Source organism: Chiloscyllium plagiosum, unplaced genomic scaffold (assembly GCF_037043375.1).
Source record: "Chiloscyllium plagiosum isolate Xiang-an unplaced genomic scaffold, Cpla_swu_hap1 HiC_scaffold_6, whole genome shotgun sequence".
NCBI classification, from domain to species: Eukaryota; Metazoa; Chordata; class Chondrichthyes; order Orectolobiformes; family Hemiscylliidae; genus Chiloscyllium; species Chiloscyllium plagiosum.
Window position 1 is genome coordinate 82,183,021 of NW_028270144.1, and position 24,657 is coordinate 82,207,677.

Genomic DNA, 24,657 nt, shown 5'->3' on the forward strand with positions numbered 1-24,657 from the left:
CAATTTCAGTTTAAAACTAACAATCTGGTAGCATCTGTCATTTGCTGAAGAGCTTTCCAAACTTCTACCACATCTTTTGTCTATTGAAGTGTTTCTGAACTTCACCCCTGAAATTGCATCTGGAAATCATTTTCTGGCATCTGTTTTGCATAAATGGGAAATCCTTTTCTCCCCACTTTAACTTTTTCTTGAAGCAAACAACAACGTATGAAAATTGACAATAACTGGCATCACTATAGCAGCTTTCATAACACATGGTTTAAAGAATAACCATAGAGAAACTGGCAATTGATTCCTCTATTGCAGTTTTACCAAAATTTTAAAAATATCCCTTATTTTCAGCTTTGTGAACAAAGTAAATATTCTCAGCTGTATTTCTAATTCTACAAAATAGAAGCTTGGACTTTTTTGGCAAATGTGACAGCTGCTGCATAGTTTGTTTGCTTATGAAAAATGAACTGTAACAGTTAAAAGCAAAATACCACAGATGCTGGAAATCTGAAACATAGAGAAGACTGGAGAAACTCAGCAGGTCTGACAGCATCTGTGGATAGAGAAAAACGCAGTTAACATCGAGTCCATGTGACTCCTCTTCAAAACTATAATAATGCCTTTAAGTATTCTGTCATAAAGAAAATGGATTTTTTTATGAACAATGTTGTTTATTAAGGTTGAAAAGTAATTTAGTTCTCAGTCACTGCCACATATTGAATATGTCACACATTCACATGTTCATGCTAAAGGAAAATCACAAGCTGTTTTAGTCTTTTACTGACCTGTTCTATTTTTCTTCAGATTCCAAATATGGGACCCTTTCAGTATCTGGGTTAAGTCAGTCTGATCTTTAAATTTTGCTCTCCTTATTTCTTCAAACCATTGACCAGTTATACCTTTCAACCACAATTTGTCGGGATTTTTCTTCTTGATTTCCCTGTAAGTGAAATCAGTCATTAGTTGCATGTAATGATAAGATGATTAAACCGGCAGCACAGTGGCTCAGAGGTTAGAACTGCTGCCTCACAGCACCAGGGACTTGAGTTTGAATCCCGCCTCAGGTGACTGTCTGTGTGGAGTTTGCACGTTCTCCCAGTGTCTGCATGGGTTTCCTCCCGGCGCTCCGGTTTCCTCCCACAATCCAAAGATGTGCCGGTTAGGTGAATTGGCCATGCTAAATTGCCCATAGCGTTAGCTGCATTAGTCAGAGGGAAATGGGTCTGGGTGGGTTACTCTTTGGAGGTTCAGTGTGGACTTATTGGGCCAAATGGCCTGTTTCCACACTGTATGGAATTTAATCCAAACAGCCACTTAAACTAAAAATGTTTTTTTTCTTAGAAATCTAAACAATCTTTTTAATCCATGTTTTTGTGGATGCAGGACGTCAGACAGATTAATTCAATTTCACAATTACCTGCACTGACATCCATACAGAAAACAGAAAATTTATATTTTTAAAAAATCATTCCCGGGATGTGGGTGTCACGGCCAGTATTTATTGCCCATTCTTAATCTGAGTGGCTTGTAGAGCCATTTTCAGAGGTCAGTTGAGAGTCAACCACATTGCTCTAGATCTGCAGTCATGTGTAGTTCAGACCAAGTTAGGATTACAGATTTATAAAGGACAGTAGTGAACCAGATAGGTCTTTACAACAATTAACAGTGGCTAAACGTTCAATGTTTTGCTAAGTCTTAATTTCAGATTTTCTTGTTGAATTCAAATTTCACCATCTACCATGGTGGGATTCAAAATCATGACCCAAGAAAATTGGCCTGGGGTTCTGGATTACTAGGCCAGTGACATGACGACTATACCACTATCTCCCCATCAAAATACTTTATTTTTCAAGCGGCTGTCAGGCTTTTGTTCCATACAGTAGACTATAAGCAAGATGACATTTGTTTTGGTGGTGAGGAAGGGATGAGAGAGCGAGAGACAGTCATAGTCACAATATCAATAAATCTATAAACAATGTTTTCCATATCAGAATTGAGAGTATTTGCACTGTTATGAATGGACACTTTCCACTTTCTCTTCTCCCCCCCCCCCCCAGCCAAAGCATTTGTACTTAAGAATCTGTACCTAGGTACCTTTGTATCTAATTGGTGCCCTAAGTGGCAACTTGTAAACTCTTGTCACGTATTCAAATCAGTATAGTGAAATAAAGCTAACTCTAAATTCTAATTAATCACTGTCAATTGCAATTGCTTAAACCAGCACATTTATAGTGTGCTATCATATCACAGATTAGCTTAATGAAAGATTCAATGTCTGGCTTTTGAGTTTAATCAAATTAACTTACTGTTTATAATACATGTAAACATAAGTTTATTAACTATGATTTGTACTTAATGTGTCTTCCATTTCAAAAATATAACATGTAAACCAGTGAACTGGAATTAATGCTGAAGCAGGGAAATGGATTTCAACACCTTTTTCTGTGCAAAGAGAGATAGAATAATAAATGTCGACAGAATATGTGGAACTTTGGGCCTAGGCAACTCTCATCTACTATGAGTAATAAAAATCTGTGCCAGAAGCTCTCATATCTTTTAGAGTTGGAGGATGCATGATTGGGAGGGCGTTTCCGAGCAGCATTTGCAAAAGGAGATGTATTTCAGAAGTGCTTTGCTTCCACTTTAGTTAGAACAGCTGCATTTCATCATTGGAGATTTTATTTTATTGCTAAATTGGCTTTAGCAACAGGATATAAATTAACATTTCCCTTGGTCTCAGAGCATTCCAGGAGAAAAGCTTGTACTTCATTAAGATGAAATCCTGACCAGAAGGGAAGTTTAATGGTTTATGCACAAAATGACAAATTAGCAAGTTTGAGCCTGTAGATAGAAAGTCAAATCTCAATTTCAGAGACACAGACACAGAGAGGGTTAAAATAAAAAGGAGTTCCCAGAATCAAATGTGTTTATTTGATTGTGTTTATTTAGCTCTGCTCCACTGTTTATTCTATTGTGAAGCTAGGAGACTGTACACAGGGCGATATTTCAAAATGCTTCAGCTACCTATGGTAAGATTTGTTAAATGACTAAATGTAGAAATCGCCTTTTTGGTAAATAATTAGCAATATGGGAGCAGGGGAGAAATAAAATCTTTACCTTCAGTAAGGAAATGGTTAATAGGATTTTACCACATTTTTGCTGCCCTTTAAATTTATTTCTGTTTTCAATTTAAAGTTGGGTGGCTGTTTTATACAGGCTGATGAACCTCAAGCATAAAACAGGTACTACTGATGGTAAGAAGGGGTCATACTACCTTATGTACTTTCCCTAAAGCGATGTTGGAAACAGAGGAAGGAATGGATGAAAATCCAGTTTAATGAGTCTTCACCCTTCTTTCTGTCAGTGTGTGGTTAGTGTGTGAAAATTCAAGCAATGTTTGTACAGTAAAAGATAAAGTCTCAGGACTGCTCTCCCATGAGTGAGAGATGACTGATAGTGGTTTAACCTGAGGGTCACCATGCCTCAGGTCAGGGGAGAGGTCAAATAGGGGAGACTTTCATGCTGACCTCAGTCAGTACAGGAAATGAACCCAAATTGTTGGTGTCACTTTGCATTATAAGCCAACAATCCAGCCAACCTTCATCGATTTACATACTGGCCACTGACAATGTCCCTGATAGTTTTGTGGCACACTTGTATCACTTCAAGATTAACAAAAGAGAACAATGCAAGAAAAGGATGATTTCTTACACTGTGCCCCAAATCCTAACTGAGCTTTATGTTTGACCAAATTGGTGCCATTTTCTCAAATGCAAAAATTGTGTTTTTTTTTTAAAAAGATTCAGTAGGAATAGGGAGTATTACCTACAGAAATTCACAAAATTGATTTCTCTATGTGGCAGAATTGTCATTTGCTCATTTTCCCATCAATTTATCATTGCAGAATTTGTTTTAATTCTTTACATGTAGAAAATAGTTCTCATGGTAATCAATACTCTCGACTCTAAGATTACACAAAGCATACTGTGACCAGATATAAAAAGGCAACTTGGACTAAACATAAAAACAAAGAGACTAAAAGGAGGAGTTGTCACACCCAGTTATTCTAAACAACAAAAGTGAAAAAAATTTCAACTTTTCATTCATTTCTTGAAAACAATTTCCTGAATTTTATGTTTAAAGCTAACAATTTCCCCCCATATATGAAGGATATTAATTTCCAAAAATGACAAATGCAAATTTATTAACATACTAAAGTACAGAATGAAAAGGATTCACATTTCTCTGGCAATCCAACAAAAATTACTTTAATTTATATAGTATTATGAACAGAGTAGAACATCTCAAGGTGTTTTGAAGGAGCATTGCCAAACAAATTTTGATATTGAGTCACACAAGGTAGTGTGAGAGCGCATGACCAATTTTCCACAGACTATTTAAACTACTACGTCAACATGAATAACATCAGAAGCATAATGTTCCCTAGTTCACCTTGTCCTTATAAAATTAAATTAGTTCAATGCAATGAAATGTTTTTTGAATCACTCCAATGAGATTGCTGTTTCGAGCACTGAACTATTGTAATCCTCAAGGATGCTGCCTGAACTGCTGTGCTCTTCCAGCACCACTAATCCAGAATATTGTAATCCTCATTATGGCTGATGCTGAACTGTGACTTGCCCAGAAAGTTGCTTGTTTTGTCTGCTTTTGTTGGAGAAAAACATGCTAAGAACCACTTTAGTTGGAAGGAAGTCTGCTAAGAACAAGCTGAGTTGGAGGAAGGCCTACTACTGATAAACTTCCCAGCTGATCTCTCCCATTTCTGAGAGAAAATCCTAATCGAGTTCAGGATGAATGCGGATTGTTCTTTTGACAGTGTGATTCGGGGAACATCTCAAAATTATACTTCCTTTGCAGCTTCTGTCTGCAAGACTTCAGAGACAACCATATGGTATTGTAAATTGTATCCACACATACCAGAACAGAGGAACAAACTCCAGAACACTCTCTAGTTTACTATTTTGCCTTCAAGAAAACCCCATTGGTCATTTTCTTTTCTTCTAGAAAGCTAATCACTGTAGAAAGTGTTTTTTTTTTATTTTTTCCTGAAGAGTGCATGTTTATGTATTTTGCAGGAGTGTGTGTTTTGAGGATATTTAGAGGGCTTTGCACATAATTCTATGTTACTAAATGTATGTTAACCAATTATAGCATCTTTATTGCTTCGTTTTGATATTAAGCATTTTTTTTAAAAAAGGAAACCTCATTGTTCAAAGCCTGATATGGATAAAGTATTTGATTGGTCATCTTGATAACTGGAAAAAGTATTTTTATTTTATTTGAAGTACTGGGACTAGAATGACAGTGCACCCCTCCAGCCTTTGCCATAGCTACGACCTGATTATTCTACATTCCCATATTCCCTCTAGTTAGCAAGGGAATGAAAGGTTATAAAAATCTATTTTCAAATATTCAAAGACTTGCTTCCACCACCTGTTGAGGAAGAGAGTTCTGAAGACCCTCAAGCTACTGTGAAAAAGAAATCCCCATCTGTCTTAATTGGATTATCTCTTATTTTTAGACAGTGACACCCAGTTCTAGATTCTCCTAGAAGTGAAAACATCTTTTCAATATCCATCATATCAAGACTCCTCAGAATTGACTTTCAATCACGTTGCCTCTTACTCTTCTAAACTTTAGTGGATACAGGCCTAGCCTGCCCAATCTTTCTTCACAAGGTAACACACTTATTCTGGGTATTAGTCTCGTAAACCTTGAAGCTGCTGCCAACACATGTACATCTTTTATTAAAGAAAGAGACCAATACTATACACTGGTACATGTCCAATGCCAACACCCATGGATGGGGTTTGCAAGCAATTAGTGTCTATGTAGTATGCCCCAAGATGTTGGTGACTGCTATCGAAATGGAGGCAAGTGCGGAGCTGGAGTCATAAGGTAACTGCTCTAACTTTGCAGTTTCTATCCGGTGGGAGAGAGAATAGGAAACTGCAAATAGGTGAGGTGAAATTAGACTAGAAGAGCAAAAGTAGCCCATTCAGGTTTGAGACTGCTTCGCCGTTCAATGAAATCATGGTTGATCTGATAAATTCCACAACTCCACATTTCTGTCTTATCCCTATAACTCATGATTCCCTTACTGATTAAAAATCAGTCTTGAATATACTTAATGGCCCAATCTTTACAGCCCTCCTGTGGTAAAGAGCTCCATAGATTCATTGCCCTGAGAAAATAAATTTCTCCTCGTCTTTGTCTTATTCTGAAATTATGCCTTCTGGACTTTATCACAAGGGAAAACAACCTCAATTAAGGCTGCATAGTGGCTCAGTGCTTAACACTGCTGCATTATTGCACCAGGGACCAGGGTTCAATTCCAGCCTTGCACAATCATGTGTGGAGTTTGCACATTCTCCCCGTGTCTGCATGGCTTCCTCCCACAGTCCAAAGATTTGCAGGATAGGTGAATTGGCCATGCTAAATTGCCCACAGTGTCCAGGAAACATAGGAATAAAAGGGAGGATCGATGTGGGATGGTCTTTGAAGGGTCAGTGTGGACGTGATGGAAGGATTTTTGCCCGAAACGTCGATTTCACTGCTCCCCGGATGCTGCCTGAACTGCTGTGCTCTTCCAGCACCACTAATCCAGAGTGATGGGCTGAATGTCCTTCTTCCACATTGTAGGGATTCTACGAGTACATCTATCTTGTCAAGGCTCCAAAGAATCATGCACACTTCAGGAAGTTTACTTCTCATTCTGCTAAACTTCGATGGGTACATAACAGCCAAGAGCAAGAGCAGGCAATTCAGCCCCTCAAACCCAGTACACCATTTGATATGGTCATGGTTGACAGCATCTCAGCCAGTCCAACCTACACAAACTTCCTTATAAGGCAGCACCTCCATAAATCGGGATCAATCTTGTGAAGAAGCTTTGAACTGCCTCCAGTGCTAGTAAATCCACAGTTTGTCTAGTACTTTATATACTTTAAGCAAAGTTTCCCTATTTTTATACTCCATTCCCTTTGAAACAAAGATCAACACAATTTTCTTTCCTTAATACCTGTTAAACTTGTATGATAGTCATAACTAAGGGATAATGCATGCAAATTGACACACAGTCAATACTTGAGTATACTTTCAGAATGTTTGCTTTCAATGTTGAGGATCTCATTACTACCAATTGCACCCAATTTCTCTGCCAACATCCATAATTTTTGAGCTTTGCAGATTCTGCCCATTAGGTTTTGCCCTAACACTAATTGCATTTTCTATCCACTGACTTCATAGTGGGCGGCATGGTGGCACAGTGGTTAGCACTGCTGCCTCACAGTTCCAGAGACCCAGGTTCAATTCCCGCCTTAGGCGACTGTCTGTGTGGAGTTTGCACATTTTCCCAGTGTCTGTGTGGGTTTCCTCCGGTTTCCTCCCACAGTCCAAAAGATGTGCAGGTTAGGCGAATTGGCCATGCTAAATTGCCATTGTGTTAGGTGTAGGGGCATGAATCTGTGTGGGTTGCTGTTCGGAGGGTCGGTGTGGACTTGTTGGGCCGAAGGACCTGTTGCCACATTGTAAGTAATCTAATCCCTCTCCTAGCAACCATCAGAGAATAAACCAGACTATTTGCATCTCTTGGTATCTTATTTGACCATGAATGAACTTCAAACCACAGATTCAAGTGTTCACTAAAGACCACTAGTTTCAAACGCCATAACACCTTCCATCTTCATCCATGGCTCAACTTATTTGTTGCTACCGAAATCTTCATTCATGCTCTTGTTATTTCTGTACTTGACTAATCAAATGCTCTTTTTGCTAGCTTTCCATTTGGAAGCCTCTATAAAAATTTAGACCATCCAAAACTCTTTCTGCTGAATTTCATCCAAATGAGACCTCTTGCAGATTCCCAATTTAATCACTCAATAACCGGCAGTTGTCTGCACTCTAATTTCTAGAACTCTCCATCTAAAATCTTCCTCTCTCCTTTAGCAGTCACATTGGATCAAGATTGACTTACTTTCACTCCAGTTCAGAGTTCGGAAATGGTTAAGTCCATTGCACAATCTGCAGACTCTGTCACTTGGAGGGTAGGTAGTGCTTGAAGGCGTTGGACAGTTGAGTTGTTGACAGGTCTGTGCACTTCTTTGGACACTTCATTTGACGGTGCCTCTGTAGATTTCTGACAAAAAGTCTTGAGGTGTTCGGTATCTTACCAAATGACCCTTCTTAATTTCGGCTAGTCACAAGCCAGAGCTCCAATGAGTCAGTGGAGTATGTCGAGACATCCCTGTAGTATTTTTGTTGAGAATTCATCGTCGTGGTTGAACAGTTGCTGTGGGAGACTGATGTCCCATACACAAACTGACAACTATTTTCAAAATGACTCCACCTTCCTAACTCTCTTCCTTTAAGATAGTCCTTAAAAACCTACCTCTGACCAGACTACTGGTAATCTGTCTTAATATCTCATATTAAACCCACTATATTAATGCAAGTTATTTTAAAAGTAGATTTTTCCCTTTAGTTATTTCACATGGAAGATAAATCCAGAAGGGACCAGTCAGGTAACTGCTCAGATGGTATGTTTACTGCTATTAATTGTTAAGGACCTAGGTCTGTGCTGACACAGAATGCCTTTGATGAAGACAGGCAAGCTGGAAGCTCAAAGAACCCTGGCAGCATCAGGTGGTGGAGAAGTCAACGTTTTGGGTGTAACCCTTCTTCAGGATTCAGGGTGGGTGTAAGGAGAGCTGCAGACAAAGGAGATGGGGATGAGGGATGGAGGGGGTATTGGCAGAGTGGAGAGTTAGGGATAGGTGAACACAGGTAGAGGATATGAAACCTGGTTGGTCAAATGGGAGGAATGAATCAGACTGGTGGCTGGAAGGAAGGGTCGATGAGAGGAATGGGAGGGGGATGGGGTGGGAAAGGAAGTTATTTGAAAAGGCAGGCACGGACAATGACATTCATCAAGACAATGACATCTCTCAAGATGCAGAAAATGGTCCACATTTGAGGTAAAAAGGTTTATTTGGGAAGACACAAAACACAGAATTTGTTTGAAATGCAGGTCGGCAAGATCAAGGCATTTAAGTGAGTGATCAAAACTCCAATTATTCATCTACCAGCCCTCCAGGATTACCCACATTGCATGTGGCAAATCAGCCGTTCCAAATCCAGCAGAAGGAAATAATCCTGAGGGTCTGTATAAGAAGAGTCCCCAGTATTTACAGAATCCTACTTGCACATGTGAAAAAAAAACTTACCTCAGAGACAGTGACTGAACTGTATTAACTTCTATGGGCAATAATACTGATTGGAGTGGCTTCCATCCTTCCCATGAAGGTCAGCTATCATTGGTTTAGACAACAGAATCCATCCAGTCCACCTTAAAGTATACCACAGAAATCTGCCTATATAATGCAAATGATTGAAGCTTTGCTATTCTTGAAAACACCATAATCACTGCCCATATGTAGAATAAACCATTTTGTCTTTTTAACAGCTGATTATCTACTTTACAAAAGTATAGCAGCTGACTGTTCATGTGAGTTCCATTTACACAGAAACGGATTTTAAAAGTGTAATTTCAGTGAACAAACAGAAATCCTTTAGGAAAAGAAACTTCCATTAGTCTTTAAGAAATGAAGATTCAAATAATGTAGTATTCAGAATGACATTAAAGAAATCTTGTTGAATTCGTCTCATCCCCAGCGTTGATCATAGCAAGCTATGGAGCTCTCTGCTTACCCAGGGGAAATACACCAATAGCCTATTTCAGGACCTCTATTAACAACAGAGCCTGAAATCCACCTACAGATCTTCCAACTTGGACTTGATCAGGGTGAAGGTGTTAGTTGACTGAGCCACACCAACCAACCTCCTGCTTGCCTAAAAACCATCAAAATTGCAGGGAGTTTAACTAGGTGCTGGCATAGTTTCAAATAATGCAAAAAATAAATAATGTCGATTGGTCTTATCAGTCAGTGTGAAAGTTACTAGTAAGGACTCTGAACACCCTGAAGGTAAATACTACACAAGATCAGCAACAAAACATATCAAGAAGGTTCAAGCTTCAGTCATTTGTTTGTCATTGTTTCCTACACCACATTTACATGACAATACTTCCACCAACAGTGGTTTGTTTGATGTCAGCACAAACACCAACGGATCAAATTAGACAGCACTGCAGTCTCCCACCATTTAAAATGGTGTAATGCAGCACCTGTGAATGCAGCAGTCCTGAGGTAAAGTATAAATAATGAGTCTAGCCATTCAAGTCAACATTTCTGATCTCCACACAAGCAATGCAGCTTGCCAATAACCGGTCTGTATCAACTTTCCCTTTTGTTAAGGACTAAAGGTCAGAAATAAACTTGTGAAGCATTGCTGTCAAGCAACTGAGTACTGGAAGCTTTGGGTATTAAAGAATATAAGACATTGGAGCAAAATTAAGCCATTCAGGCTATCGAATCTGCTCTACCATTCAATGAGACCATGGCTGATCTAATAATCTTCAAATACATAGATCACATCATATATTCTGGAAAGTTATATAATCAAAACACAATGGAAAAGCTATTAAAACAAAATTCATCAATAAATCACATTTGTGTAATGAAGTCAACTTTCATTGTGTTTTTAACTGATGCAACCTGATGGGGAAGGGAAAGGAAAGGAAAACCAGACAAGGAGCCATTCCACCAGATACCAACTAGCTTTAGCAACACAGGCTTCAAATCACAAAATTTGGCAGATATAATCCTCATTTTCTAAGACTGATCTCAAAAGTACTATGTCAGCTGTATAACACATTGGAATGGTCCTGAAAGGTAAATCTAAGTCATTTTTCTCTCCAGTAAGTGATGTTGGGTGCATGGGCAGGTAAACTACAATAGTGTCCAAATAATATGATGGCATGCCATACAGTTCCCATTATTCACAACCTAACAACAATGGATAGAAGTTGTTTTGGTATATTTCTTGAATATGTACCTAGCATATTCCTCATTCTGATACCCACTTTAAGTGGTCATGTATCTTTGTAAATATGTTTTTTGAAAACAAAATTCTTGGCATTTACTGTTGTTACGGACTGCCAGAGGAACAGGTTGTGTCTAAACTTCCAATTTTCACTACATCCAGGGAAGTAATTAACATTTTAGCAATTCACCACAGCAATATAGCTAAGATTCAGATCTCCACAAGGGTCAGTCGCCACAAACCTGCAACTGGAGTACAACTGGTCATTCAAATTGTCCAATATGTTCTTTATATTAAGATTGCGAGGTTTTCTAAATTCAAATCACGTAATAGCTACTTTTCAAAGTTGCAGGAACCACAATCTGCAAACAGTGGCTATAGGAAACACTGATGCAGTTTCTTCTATCTTATATTGTCAATGGCTTTGTCTGTAGGAAATAGTGTCTCACTACCTTGAGTTTTTTGAAGTAACAAAGAGGATTGATGAGGGAAGAGTGATATATGGACTTCAGTAAGGTGTTTGACAAGATTCCTCATGGTAGGCTGGTTAGATCACATGAATACAGTGATAAATAGCCATTTGGATACAGAACTGACTCAAAGGTAGAAGACAGAAGATGGTAGTAGAGGGTTACTTTTCGGACTGGAGGCCTGTGACCGGTGGTGTGCCACAAGGATCGGTGCTGGGTCTTCTACTTTTATATACGTGATTTGGATGTGAACATAAGAGATATGGTTAGTAAGTTTGCAGATGACACCAAAATTGGAAGTGCAGTGGACAGTGAAGGTGATTACCTCAGAATACAATGGGCTGAGGAGTGGCAGATGGTACTTAACTTCGATAAATACAAGTATTGCATTTTGGAAAGGTAAATCAGGGCAGGACGTATACACTTAATGTTAATAACCTGGGGAGCATTGCTGAACAAAGATACCTTGGAGTGCAGGTTCATAGTTCCTTGAAAGTGGAGTCGCAGGTAAATAGGATAGTGAAGGTGGTGTTTATTATGCTTTCCTTGATTGATCAGAACATTGAGTATTGGAGTTGGGAGGTCATGTTGCGGCTGTACAGGACATTGGTTAGATCACTTTTGGAATATTGTATGCAATTCTGATCTCCTTCCTATTGGAAGGATATTGTGAAACTTGAAAGGGTTCAGAAAAGATTTACAAGGATGTTGCCAGGGTTGGAGTTTGAGCTATCGAGAGTGATTGTTTTCCCTGGAGTGTCGGAGACTGAGGAGTGACCTTATAGAGGTTTATAATATTATGACGGGCATAGATAGGATAAATAGACAAGTGTTTTCCCTGGGGGTGGGGGAGTCCAGAAATGAAGGGCATAGGTTTAAGGTGAGGAGGGAAAAATTTAAAAGGGACCTAAAGGGCACACAGAAGATTGTGCATATGGAATGAGCTGCCAGAGGAAGTGGAGGAGGCTGGTATAATTGTAATATTTTAAAAAAGCATCTGGATGAGTATATTAATAGGAAGAGTTTAGAGGGATATGGGCCATGTGCAGGCAAATGGGACGAAATTAATTTAGATATCTCGTCGACATAGACGAGTTGAACGGAAGGGTCTATTACCGCCTCTATAACTCTCTGCTGGAGAGCATAGAAGACACGTGACTGAAAGTACACTCTCCAGCGGCTTTCATTCTGGGTGGAGACTCTCCTGGTACACACTGGTTTACCACTGTAAGTATGAGGAGACTAGGACAAGAATTTCGTACTTCACTCGGGCCCAATATCGGTCAGATTGATTAAATTATTCCTATTATTTATACTGCCTGTATTCATGTAACACTTTATCACCTGAGTTAGTTTGGCAGTGCTTCAAAAATAAACATCTTTTAAGACTTTGTGATAGTCTCGAAGATTGATGTGACACTCCGGGGCACTACGTTCTAACGTTAGTCAGGGATTTTAGCTCATTCTGCCCTATGCTCCCGGCCCTGTTTTGTAGTTTTAAACAGTTCCATTCTGAGCTGGTTTGTATTTTAGCGGGTACATGTTGGCTCTGGGCGCTTCGTGCACAAGGTGAACAAAAATCACTTTCGAAATGAGAGGGTGGGCATATTACAAATAATCAGTGTATTGTAAAGTAGCTATAGCATGCTAAAAAAAAACGCGACCTATTACACACCCACAAGCGTATAACTGATTATGAGGCAATAACTGTCGTGGTTCCATAGTTCACCACTTCTCGAGTTTCATGATTTGGAGGTGCCTCTCGAGTTTCAGTCAGTCAGCGCTTTCAAATAATGAAACAAAAGTAAGCTCAGACTACATACTTCAATCTGTCATTATTCATCCTCTGAAGCTCCTTATCCCGTTCTAGCACGTCCAGGATCGCACTCACTTCCTCGTTGCTCAGGAAACTTAGATCAACCGAGTGTTTTGAAGCGGAGGTCTTTCGGTAGAACATTGCTGCTGAGGAGAGGTTCGGGAGCACTGTTTCAGGGTCACTCACTCTCACTCACTGAGGAACCACACCTCTCCTCAGCCGCTACCAATCACATTGCTGCATGACGCAGGCAGCCGCCAATCAGCTCAGAGAAAGATGGGGGCTTCGTTCACCTTGATTTGGTGGTGCCGGGTGTCGGACTGGGGTGGACGAAGTTAAAAATCACACACCAGGTTATAGTCCTACAGGTTTAATTGGAAGAAATAGGTTTCGAAGCGTTCGTGCTTCCAAATAAACCTGTTGGACTATAACCAGTTGTTGTGTGATTTTTAACTTCATTCACGTTGACCAAGGGGGAACTCTCAAATGTGAAATCCTCGTTGTGTGGACGCAACCGTGTAACTGCTAAGTAAACGAGGGAACATTATTGTGTTCCTTTCCGACTGCAGATGTACAAGCAAGCAGAACCGATCAGAACTTCACAGCACAGAAAGCCAACAAACTTCTGTCACTGTTTCACCCATACCCACTTTCACCTGACTTCCTCTTCAGCCTAGCAAGATAGACTGCTATTCCTTTCTTCCCAAAGTATTAACTTATTCGACATTTTGTAACACTTTCCAAAATGTAAAGATTGGATTTATTAATTATCTTCCATTTAAGGTTCCTAGTTTTGAACTTCCACTTAAAATTTATCAAAAACGTGCCTGCGTCTGACATTATTATATTCAACTCCAAGTTGCTTATGATTTAAAAATCGTAACTTCAACGTTTACTTCGTTTAGTGAGAGCTTTTGGGTAATCAGAATCTTATGAAACAGGGATAAATAGGACTCAAAAACTCCCTACCTTTATAAAAGATGTGTCGATAATATTTCCTCACATTTACCAGCTTTAACTAAACATAATAGTTATTGAGATATCGGATTTTTGGGAGGGGCACTTTGTGAGAAGTAGACATTTACATTGTAATTTGGCAAATGTAACAAGAAACTCTTAGTCACTGTACATATTCCATATGCATATTATTTACATAACTCCTTTGTTTTCTTCAGCGTAAATAAAGGGAGGAACCATGACAGACTTTTGGTAACCTATTTTTAGTTAAAAATATTTCATTCAAGCATTCTCCATTTCTCTCTTAAAATCCTTCTCAACTTCACTGTTAAACTCCCCACTTAGTCAACCTAGTGATGGCTTGGCATCTGTACATAGGAGATGTTTCAGGCAGGAATGTTGCCCACTGGATCTCTCCAGTGCATTTTAAATGAAATTCTGATAATCTGTAACTTCAAGATGCTCCAAGAAAAATCAATTTTCAATTAGGGATTTTCTCCTCAGATGACTAAACCCCCCATAACATTTTGAATCTGAAGAATGGACTTGCAGTTTGTATCATTAGAAAATAGTAAACAAGAAATTCGAGTGTCTTCAAGATCTGAGATTTCAGGTTGATATTGTTAAAAAAAAAATAGAAGGTACTGGATGAAAGAAAGGTCTATCCAGTTTTTGAAATCTTGGTAGTCACAAAATACACTGACTCATTATTTTTCAGCTTGAACTTGGTGACTGACACCTAAAAACCTTGAGAAAAAACTCTATTCCATATTGTGTTATCAAATAGCAGCTGAAACAACTCAAATTGTTTAGTCACACATGCATACATATTGAGATGTACACTGGACATTGGGATGCCTTTCTAAATTGTTTTACAGGAGAAGGCTGAACACACCATAGACACCAATTAGTCTAATGACAGAATTTACAACTTTTTGAACAGACTCCAAGATTGAATGGCCTGATCTTGCTCTTATGTACTTAATTTTGTTTATTTTGAATCAGCTTGACCCTTAAAATCCTCAGAATAACATGACATATGGAGCAAGGGAAGCTTAATCTTAACCCGAAACAGAGCAAACTCCCTGTTTAAAAACCAAAAGAACTGTGGGAATGCTGTAAATCACTTCTGAGGAAAGATCACTCCACCCAAAACATCAGCTCTGATTTCTCTCCACAGATGCTGTCAGACTTGCTGAGCTTTTCTGACAATTTCGGTTTTTGTTTCAAATTCCCTGTTTGTTCCTCCTTGCTCCTCTTTGTAAATTAAATGTCGAGTTCTGTTAATTCTAGGCAATGCAATGTCTTTCCATTGTGGAGATCCAACTTCATGATCAAGAACTCCAAGGTTAATTATACCATGTCCTGATGTAGAGTAGAACTCCAACTCCCTCCTTCAGCAAGCCAGCTCCAGGATAAAAAAAAAATGCATCTGTGGCACCATTTGTCTCTACCTTGTCATTTCCTATACCAAGTATCCTGTGATTTCTCTCATTTAGATTGTCAATTGGTGGCAACACATGCTTGTGAAATATTGTGGATAAGTTGTTTTGAGTGTGAAAACATAACTTTCTGTGCAAGAATAAGTTTTGCATCAAAATCCCATACCCATCAGAAAAAACAGTGACACTGCCTTAACATATCTCCCATCGAACAATTTCAATCAGCAGATAACAGGTAGACTAGATTTCCATCCATTATGCAGAAACTAAACACCATCTATTTTCACTCCCCCTTGAAATGGGGTCAGGCACGTAGAGACACTTTTCTGCATGAGCTGAGCCAGCAATGGCGTTAATATTCGAGCTGTGTGCACATCCTTTTCATAGAAGCATCATGATAACACGAAGCTTTTTTTCAGTATGTTCAGGAGGTTTTCAAAATGATGTACCTATTGGCAGAAGCAAACAGTACCTCACTAGCAACCATCAGACACTCCTAACAATAACTAGCAACTCAGATAAATCCACTTTGTGAGAGTCAAATAGACAAGATTGGCAGACCTTACTTGAAAAATGCAGATTACGTAAAGAGCAAGTGACGGTAGCTTTAGAGGATCAGTGAGAAACTGGTGGGAAATGAGACCACATTTCAAATGCTGAGAGTAGTTTTGTTTTTCTTATTTGAAGAGGAATGTAAATGCATTAAAGGCTGTTCAGAGGTGGTTTACTCAATAGGCAGTTGGAATGAGCAGGTTCTGTTATAAAGATAAGATGGACAGGCTGGGCTTGTTTTCACTGGAGTTTTGAAAAGTGCAGATTGACCTGATTGAAGTGTATAAGATCCTGAATAGTCTTGAGGAGGAGGAAGTGGAAAGGATGTTTCCTCTGAATAATAAGTCCAGAACTAGGTCATATTGTTTTAGATTTAGGGTTTATCCTTCAGAATAAAATATTTTTCCCCCTCAGAGGGTTGTTCAACTTTGCCACTCCCTGCCTCAGAAGGTGGTGGGGGCGGCGGGGGTGGTCAGTGAACTAAGCAATACTTTGATGAAGCAATGCATTGATTTTAGAATGATCATTGTTTTCAAATTCTTTAAAAGTTTCAACTCTTCTGACCTCCACAAACTTTGCAGTTCTAGAACCTTGGAAGAACTCTGCTGTCCTCTAATTCTAGCATCTTGCATATTCTGATTTGTTTCACTTGACTACCAGTGGTCATGTCTTCATCTGCCATTTCCTGTCTAAACCGCTCAGCAACTTGACCTCTCTTTGCTCATTAAGGTACTCATTAAGTTTTGATCACTTGTCTTAATATCATCTTATCTGACTTGGTATGAGATATTGACTGATTACATTCCTGGGATATTGTATTATATTAAAGGCAGTATATAAATGCAAGTTGATACTGGTCAATAATATATTCCTCTCGTATGGCAGTTTCTTACGAAAAGGCACACACTAGTGAAAAGTTCTTAATGCAGTCTTAAAAGAATGCTGGGAATTGCTTACAACAGGTTTTCTTGCTAATTAATTGTTTAGAAATTTCAATAATTGTGATTATAACATAACCTAAATCTTTTAAAGAAAAAACACATGCTTGTGAAATTGACTTGAAACTTTGAGTGTGAAAGCAGATAACTTTCTGTGCAAGAATTGTAAGTTAAAACAACTTGGTAGAATTCAGAAAACAGAGGGTAGGGGGAAAAAAAAGGTGTCCTGAATCTTAGACCATATAGCAGGACACCCATGTCACCATGTTTTCCTTGCTTTAGCCAGACTTGAAATACTAACATGTTGATAAGGGTCACAGGGAAGGAGTCATAAGACACTGGCCTGGCCTGGACAGAGAGACAGACATGTGTCAAATGACATACAACTGGGAGCTCAATTATAGCAAGGCAATGATTCGGTTAAATCTGTTTCCATAGATTTGTTGTGACAAGAATGAAAGATAAAGTGTTTTGAGCACTTGAGATGTTGAGATATTTGACCAGAGGAAGCTTGGGACCATCCCAGCAATGAACCCTTGTGGAAGCACAGGCTGAAAGCAGAGCCATGTTTATATGTGTTGCAATGAGTTTTGAAGCAAATGTTGCTTGGAAAACAGACATTTAATGTAATCACACAGAGATCGCACTTCTACCCAGGAAATGACAGTCCTGCCGATGAAAGATTGGTAACTTGAAATTCAGTAATTTGGAGATTGAACAAACAGCCCTCCCCATAATCCAACCCAAGCTTTGGGTCCGCTACATGGATAACACCTTTGTCATCACAAAACCAAACAATTTAGTGGAAACTACAATATTATCAACAATGTCCTTACTGGCATGAATTTCACAAGCGAAGAACAACAGGCTCCCCTTCCTAGCTGTCACAGTGGAACAGTTAGTGAGGAACTTCAGACCAGCATCTAGAGGAAAGCAACATAGACAGACCAAATTCTTAACCACAGAAGCAATCATCCCAACACCCACAACACACTGCAGCACCCAGGAATTACAAATAGCAGAAGGAAAACATCTATACAGTATTGAAGAACAATAAACATAGTCTGCTGATTCTTAAACAACAAACCCAAACAAGTAGACAATATGCCCAGAAATTTAGCCAAAGGACACTTCAGAGGTGACTACCAGACTACTCTGACCCCTTGGCATCATTGTAGCCCACAAATCTACCAACGCACAAACAGCTACTAATGAACCTAAAAGGACCCTTTACCAACAGCCAGCAAAACAAATGTCATTTTCAAAATACCCTACAAGGACTGTAACAAACACTATCTCAGACAGAAAACTAGCCACCATGAAACACGATCACTAACTAGCCACCAAAAGACATGATCCACTATCACTAGTATCCTTACATACAGACGAAGGAGGACACCACTTTGATTGGGACAACACATCCATCCTAGGATGGGCTAAACAGAGACATGCACAGGAATTCATAGACGAGTGGCATTCAAACCGGAACTCCATCAATAAACACATGGATCTGGACCCCATTTGCCAACCTCAGAAAATGAACCAGAAATGATATCACCCACCGTAACAAACCAAGACACAAATAGAAAGTGGGACAGAACACCAGCGCTTCACCGGAGGCCCACTGATGATGTTATCTAGCATGGTGATGAACTATCTGAAAACAAATCTTCCAATTCAGTGAGTAAACATATAACATAAAAAAAAATTATATTGGCATTAGAGACTGTTCAAAGAGATTCACTGGACTAATCCCTGCTGAAGGTTGAAGGGATTGATTTATTAAGAATGGCTGAACAGTTTAAGCAAGTATTCATTGGCATTTTGAAGATTGACAGATGATCATATTGAAAAATTCAAGATTCTGAGGGAGCTTGACAGGGTAAACATTATGATAATCCCCCCCCCACCATCAGTGAAAATAAGTAGACAATTAAAACTAAAATTGTGAAAGAATTTCATCTCCCAGAGAGTAGTGATTGTCTGGAATTCTCGACATCCAGAGGCTGGATTACTGAAAAATAACGAAAGAGGAAATAAACAGATTTTTTGAAATATCGAAGAGTTTAGGACTGCCAGGAGCAGGCGGTTGGGGCATGTCAATCATGGTCGTATAGAATGGGGCAGGCTTGCAGGGCTGGAGGTCCTGCTCCCATTTTAATATTAATGTTCCTAATTGTAAGAGAATAATCATCCTTGACCTTGTCCCACAGCCCAGCATAGAACCACACGCACCCTATGAGCTCCTGTGCTTTGCAACCTTTAGCTCCACACTTTTGTGTGTAATATTCAAAATTTCAGTTGTCAGGTTGAATGTCAACAGAAATCTGTGACTGTCCTGTAAAGGTTTATCCATTTTCTACCCATTTGATCACAAACGAGAGATCAAAAGTTCTCTCATGAAGCAATGAAATATATTTTCCCAATACTCAGGGACATTAAGTTGTTTCTTCATTTCTGGGATAAGCAATATCCGATTAGCATGGAGCTATCCTTTTTTCCAAAACTTGTGAACATGCATTTTTACTTAAAAGCCTTCAGTATTAAATATAAAACAGTTTTTCCCAAGTTTTCTCTGCAAAAAAATTATCAGATAATCCAGACATATGACATTGGGCTTCACATGATCTAGTTGCTGTCAAGGACCTGTCTCCACGTTTCTTCCACTGAGGCAAAATTTAAGGAAAAAGTAAGTAAGAAAGAGATGGCATTCAACATTTGATCTCTCTGGATTGTGCAACGGAATTTCCATTCTGAACATTGTGGTTCCTGTTAATGAGAATGCTGAGGAATTGTGGTAAAAATGTATCTGCAAAAGGATAGTCTTTAAGTACAATCAATGTTGTTACATAGTTAATTTGATATTCAATTTAAATATGATGAGATTCCACAAGCAGCAATAAAAATCAATCACTGGCTAATTTGTTTTGGTTAATGAGATAGAGACAGAATATTTATAGAAATTTCTGTTCTTTGAACAGTATCATAAGAACCATTACATACATTGATCAGGCAGAGTGGATATCATTCTGAGGGTATGTACTTATCACAGTGAATCATTGCCTTAGTAATGTACTGAGTGTCAGTTTAAATTATGTGCTCTGTTCTTGATGTAATTTGAATTAACAAGTGAGCAACTACATTTAGGCAGCATAGGCCCGCAGAGTTGACCATCCATGACTGCATGTTTATTCCAAGCATCAGTATTTCACTAGTTCTGATTTGACCAGGCTAAATTGAGAATCATGTAGCTCTTTCTAATCTCTAAATTGTTGCTGTCGCTTTCTGCCTTTGATTGTGATCTACCGTACCCAAGCTAAAGTGGAAATTTGACTTTGAGATGGACACTGACAGTGCCCAGTGGTGATGATCAATCTTCTGGTTGTGTTGTTATCTGCAAATGAAATTGAACCATTGAATTTTCACCAGCTACCTTGACTGACAGTGAATATGGAGAAATGTTTGCAGTTTCTATGCTTTGTTTAGCAGTGCTCATGTTTTAGGTACATATAAAATTATTGTGAGGAAACAGATCTGATAAATTTCTGTTTTGGCAGGGGTTCTTATTTCCCATGCAGGTCCTTACTCAATTTTCCTTACTCTGACAGATTCACTACACCCATTTGGAAATAGTTTGCCACTTGTTCAAAGTCTCTCACAGGTGACTGTCTCATGTTGAAATCTTTGATTGTAACAGGGCACAACATCTGCATTATCCACATCGGTACAGGACTGCTGGCAGAGATGTGTTCTAGGGCCCAGTCCATTGAAATCATCGAACAGCACTGGTACCAAGAAGCATCTCTGACTTACCACAGATCTAATGTAGAATCTTTAACACTTGTGGTTCTCCAGTTAGATCTACATTCCCGAGTTTAAATATCCAGTTAGCCTTGAGAATACACCAAGAACATCCATGTCTTGTAGCACCCGTGCAGCATTTATGTTAACCATATCACCTTGACAAATACCACAGTCAGAAGGCAGTGCAATTGGTGCTAAATACGAGACAATAGATAGATATAAAAATGCAATATTTGATGCCGAGACTCATGTTAATACAAAACAACAGAAATGGTCTGTCTCACTGTAAAAGAAATAGGCATACTTCCAGAATATTGTCTAACATCTAAACTTCTCCAGTGTGTCACATCAAACTTAACTGTGGATTTGGATTTGGAATTACACCAGTAGAGACAAAGAAAGGAGCCATTATTTCTCAGTATATAAATTAAGTATTACAAATAGCATGTGACAGTCAGATACTAATAACTCTTTTCTGATATTGAATGTATCTTTTCATATGCTTACTTGTTCAGCTTCAGTCAGTCAGTCATTCTCCACAGTAAGTCTAAGCAAGCATCAATGGACATTATACTATGTGCCTTTTGTCTGACATTCATGATAAATACTCAAATCCAAAGCAGATGAAAAATAAATCTGCACGTTTGGTGTTGCACCATCTAGTGTTGGATGTTAAGCGAGTCCCCCTTACCAGAATAGCACTCACTCAGTTTCATTTTATGTAATTGAATATACATTAATAATATGATATTGGACAGTCTGGAGATATTTACTTTGTGCTTTCATCTTCTCTATCTCATGAAACACCATAAATCTTTTGTTTCCTTAATGAGAGAATGAACAGGATTTTGCATGATGCCACGTTGAGCCCAATCTGCTACTAAATAAATTATGGAATATATTAGTGAAAAGTATGAACATAAACAACTCAAATTTGCAGTGTTGCGAATACAGCATTGATAAAATGATACTTTCACTTATTTTCAATACTTACCTGGCCACACATTGCATTGGTAATCAAATTTTTAAAAGTGTACAGAACAAAAAATTCAAGTCCCAGCAGAAGTCTTAACTAAGTTGAAAGCCTGAGACACTGGAAGAACTATGATCCAATTAATAACACAAGACAGGAACAGATTGCAGTTGCTAAGTTCTATTCAGTTCCAACACATCTGCAGGAAATCAATGGACAATGCCAATGGAGGTTCAACTGGTATTTTATAATTTAACCAGTGTCAGCCTGACATCACACTGCTCTGATTTACTCTCATATTGATCTTGCTTATGTTAAGAGAGATCTGTATGCAAGACGACCAGAGCCCCAAAGTATTTATAAATATTCTTTTACAGTTAATTCAAGCATGTGCTGTTTAAAAAAAAATAAAGACAGCTGCAGAAAAGAAATAGGAGTGTAAATTTAGCAACTGTCCACAAACTACTATAGCAAAGGTGGTCGCATTTATCACATCAGGGTGACTTAAAACAGGGAAAGGCTTGACAAGCAGGGAAAACAAATGGGCTGAGTATCTTTCCCTTTTGCCACCTTTTCCAGGTACATCTGTATTATCCTCCAGGAATAAAGAACTAAAAAAAAGTATTTAAAACTGACTGCCACACTAATAGTGTGTGTTATTGGTTAGACATCCTAGTCCGTTGGTTAGAGTGCTGTGAAAGTCAGTTTTGAGGACAGCCATTTAAAAGATAAATCACAGACTTGTTATAGCACAGAAGGATTTGGCCCACTGTACTGGTTCTATTCCTTAATGCCTATCTCTTGCATTTTTCCCATATTTCTGCATAGCCCTCTACTGCAGGTGGAACCAAGGTGAAAAACTCACTGAGCTGCCAGATAGGTCAAAAAGCATCAAGACAAATATAATTTAAAATTAACTTACAAAACCGAGAATCTCAAGATTGACTGTTCAACATCAACACAACAGTGCCATCTACTAATGTGTACATTGCTTTACTGTTTCTTATCATGTTTAATTATTTAAAAACATACCCTTTACTAATTCACAAAACCCAGTTAAATTGGCCCTTTTTAAAACAAGGATAAAGTGAGGACTGCAGATGCTGGAGATCAGAGTCAAAATGTGTGGAGCTGGAAAAGCACAGCAGGTCAGGCTGCATCTGAAGAGGAGAGTCACTTTTCAGGCTCAAGCCCTTCATCAGGAATGTGGTGGGGAGGGGGAAACAGAGATAAATTGGGGGGTGCGGTAGGGCTGGGAGGAAGGTAGATTTTTCAAACAAGTTCATTTGTGTGTGGAGGAAAGGAATCCAAATGGGAAGGGATCTTCTGAAATTAAGCTTGTTTTGACCAATTGAGGAGGTGAGCAAATAACCAAGGGAATCCTATTCACTCCTTCTCACCTCAGAGCTTACTGATTTTTGTAATGTGTCTGGCACCTCTAAAAATTTGGGGAATTTCAGCAAAGTCTGGGGCTCAACATTTAGTGTAATGCAACCTAAGATTTCACTTTTAAAACTTATCTGTCAATAAGCTGGGATGACTTCCCATCAAATTATTACATACTTCTGATTGTTTGAGATAATGGTGGTGATGCCTCACTCAAAAAGTCAAGACGTTTTGGCAACATGCCTTTTCATGTGCATTTGTAGCCTGGACCTTTGAATTTAATTATGTTTAAAGCTGAGAGTTGTGGCAGACTAAATTGGAATTTCTTTTGCTTTACAGCAAAAGAACAAGGTGAAATGTTTCACTCCCTGTGACGGTCACTGTGCTGATATTCACACTTCAGAAAACCCAATATGAAATTGGCAGACTTCCTTTCCAGAAGGACATTTGTGAACAAGAGGGGTACTTACAACATACTAAAATGAAGTAAAACAAAACTGCAGATGCTGGAAATCTGAAACAAAAACATAAATTGCTGGAGAAACTCAGCAGAACAGGTAGCATCTGTGAAGAGAAAGCAGAATTAACACTATCTCTAGTAGCTTTGTCGTATCAGAGACTAGCTTTATATTTCAGACCTATTAGCTGCATTTGAATTCTATCAACCACTGCTATGGGATTTGCATCCCAGAAAAGTGAATCTGGGCCCTGAATTACTAGTCCACTGACATTGTCACAATGCCCATGTCACAATACTCCTGGAAAGTGCCTTGGGACATATTATGTTTTTCATAATACAAATATAAATAGAAGTTGTTGATAATTTTGATCTTACTTTTTAATTGGCTCTAATTGACTGCTAGTGTCTGCTACCTTTAAGTAAATTACAGCAGCACAACAGGGCACACATAATATCACAGGAACTCCTGTGCAATTTTGCTCTCAATAACATCAGTTGACGGCTGGTTGTCAATCTTTTGTAGTAATAGAAGACTGACAGACCAGATAAAATGATGTTAGCTGGGCCAAACACATTACAGAAACTCCACATCGTAATTTGTTAGCATCAGTCAGAATATATTAGTCTCATTCTGACATACTGAAGCAATAGATTTAGATTTATACAACTGGCAGTAAATTATGGCACTACGTGTCAGATTTTGCAATGATCCCCACATGGATGAAAAATAATGCACAAAATTGTCTAAAGTCCATTGTTATCCTTTGGTTGCAATTCACAATTATTGAAGCATGTTCAGATGTCGCCAAAATAATAATGGGGAGGCCTGGAGGAAAGAGTTATTTGATTTTCTTCCTTCCTGACAGTGACAAGGAGATGACTATACTTATGCCTTTCTCATTTATT

General features: G+C 38.7%; 1 protein-coding gene across 4 annotated transcripts in view; it reads right to left on the minus strand.

Annotated features, from left to right (window-relative positions):
- The window catches only part of LOC122550712 (uncharacterized), a 50,964-nt gene that overhangs the window by 23,264 nt on the left and 3,043 nt on the right, over positions 1-24,657 (minus strand). For 2 of the 4 annotated variants that reach the window (XM_043691858.2, XM_043691857.2), the window contains exons 1-2: positions 13,247-13,406; positions 777-931 (exon numbers count right to left, since the gene is read on the minus strand). In XM_043691858.2, the coding sequence (XP_043547793.2) occupies positions 777-931; positions 13,247-13,380 (289 nt within the window). In that variant the 5' untranslated portion in view covers positions 13,381-13,406. Of the gene's footprint in view, positions 1-776; positions 932-13,246; positions 13,407-21,705; positions 21,810-24,657 lie in introns of those variants that run through there. The other 2 variants (XM_087988151.1, XM_043691860.2) reach the window with 2 other exon arrangements.